A 1,772-nucleotide genomic window follows, 5' to 3' on the forward strand; every position below is an offset into this window, starting at 1 on the left:
AGAAAGGACTTGTATCGCTGAAGTTCCTCGGAAAGAATTTCTACCAGAAATTATCAAACAAGCAGATACGTAACAGTTAGTTTGCCACCCCGCCTCTAGGGAAAAGAATTATGCCTCGTCCGTTTCTGAAGGAGGAAAAGTTTACAACATAATTTTTTTTCCTTAAAAAACATTAATCATTTTTTTCTGTAATTCTTGTTTATCTTGCTGTAGATGTAATTTCTTATCATCAAGTTATTATTATTATTCAAGTAGTGATAGGTTTATTCTAGAATATTTTATATAATTAACGAGCCTTTTAATTACATCGACAAGCACGAGGTGGAATATGTAGGCTTTTATAATCAGTTCAAAGTCAAATATATATAATCTTAACTTTTAACGTATTAAAGTACAGTGCTACCCAGAAAACTGGCAAAGGAACACATTAACTGGCTGCGTTAATTTAGGTAATTTACTTCAAATTCACAAAGCCAGAATTTCCTCTATTCAAGTTATTAATTGCTAATGCTGAAGAGTAAAATATAAAAGACAACCGACTGTTATATTTCTGCCATCTAGTGAGAGATAAGTATACTACAAATATTATTTATTTTCTCAGCGTATTTGTGAAAACAATGTTAAAATTGTATGAAATAATTCGGTAAAAGATGTAATACACATATTACTTTTATTCATTTATATTAGTTTTCACAATTTAAAATGTTCTGTAATGCACTGGCAACAAATTTTGATCGAGTATAAAAGAATTAATGTGTATTATTATATGGGAGTGCAAAAGTATGAATTGTGTATTTTGACATAACCGGGCAATACAATTTTGATTTTTTCTCTAGATGGGGTACAAGACAGCTATGTTGATCTTTGGAGTTTTAAGTGCCATATTAATACCCATATTTTGGCCAGATCCCGAACCTCCAGTTTTGCCAGACATGTGGTGGGGCCGAGGAAAATTGCTATTTGATCGTTAGTTATATTTGAGTACTTTTTTTTTTTTTTTAAATCTTGTAAAATATCATCATGTTGTCAAGCGGTAACTGTTAAGGTTACATGTAAATTAAGTTTCTTATCTATACGGAATAACCTTTTTTTTTCATCATTATTATTATCATTTCGAATGTTAGCTGTCCCGCTTTCAAATATCTAAAACTAACAAACAATTAACCGACAAAATGTTTTATATTCTGTTGTTTTTTTATGTAAAATTTTATTATAAAATTAATATTTTTTACCGAACAGCCGCAAAATTTCCAAAGGATAACCCTGCCGTCAGACCGTTCCGCGTCAACGTGATGAATGAGACTCTACGAGATTTAAATCGTCGCTTGGACAACACTCGTCTTTCCGACCCTTTAGACAACGTTCAATTCCAGTACGGTTTCCGTTCCGATTACCTGAAGAAAGTAATTGATTATTGGAGAAATACTTATGATTGGAGGAAAGAAGAAAAACGACTGAATCAATACGATCAGTTCTTAACTCAAATAGAAGGGATTGATATTCATTTCTTGCATATCAAACCAACCAAGACAAATCCGAAGGTGAGTTTTATTTTAAGACGTCAAGGAATTAAATTGTACTTTAGGACAAACAATATGGGACCATTCGTGGCCTAGTGGTTAGTTCGTGACCAGACTGTGAGTCTGAGTCCATGGCTCATGTCCCGCTGCTGCAAAAAACACTCCCCGTCGTGAAGGGGTTATAAAAAATGACACTCAAATTCCACTTTTCGGTCGATTGTTTGTTTTTTGTTTTGTTTTTGGAATTTCGCG

At 32.9% G+C, this 1,772-nt stretch overlaps 1 protein-coding gene across 1 annotated transcript in view; it reads left to right on the top strand.

Annotated features, from left to right (window-relative positions):
- Positions 1-827: 827 nt before the first annotated feature.
- Positions 828-1,772, top strand: part of LOC106477280 (epoxide hydrolase 1-like) — a 4,969-nt gene continuing 4,024 nt past the window's right edge. Inside the window, exons 1-2 of the mRNA XM_013937869.2 lie at positions 828-966; positions 1,240-1,541. Of these exons, the coding sequence (XP_013793323.2) occupies positions 837-966; positions 1,240-1,541 (432 nt within the window). The 5' untranslated portion in view covers positions 828-836. The remainder of the gene's footprint in view (positions 967-1,239; positions 1,542-1,772) is intronic.

Source organism: Limulus polyphemus, unplaced genomic scaffold (genome assembly GCF_000517525.1).
Source record: "Limulus polyphemus unplaced genomic scaffold, Limulus_polyphemus-2.1.2 Scaffold13897, whole genome shotgun sequence".
Taxonomy (NCBI): Eukaryota; Metazoa; Arthropoda; class Merostomata; order Xiphosura; family Limulidae; genus Limulus; species Limulus polyphemus.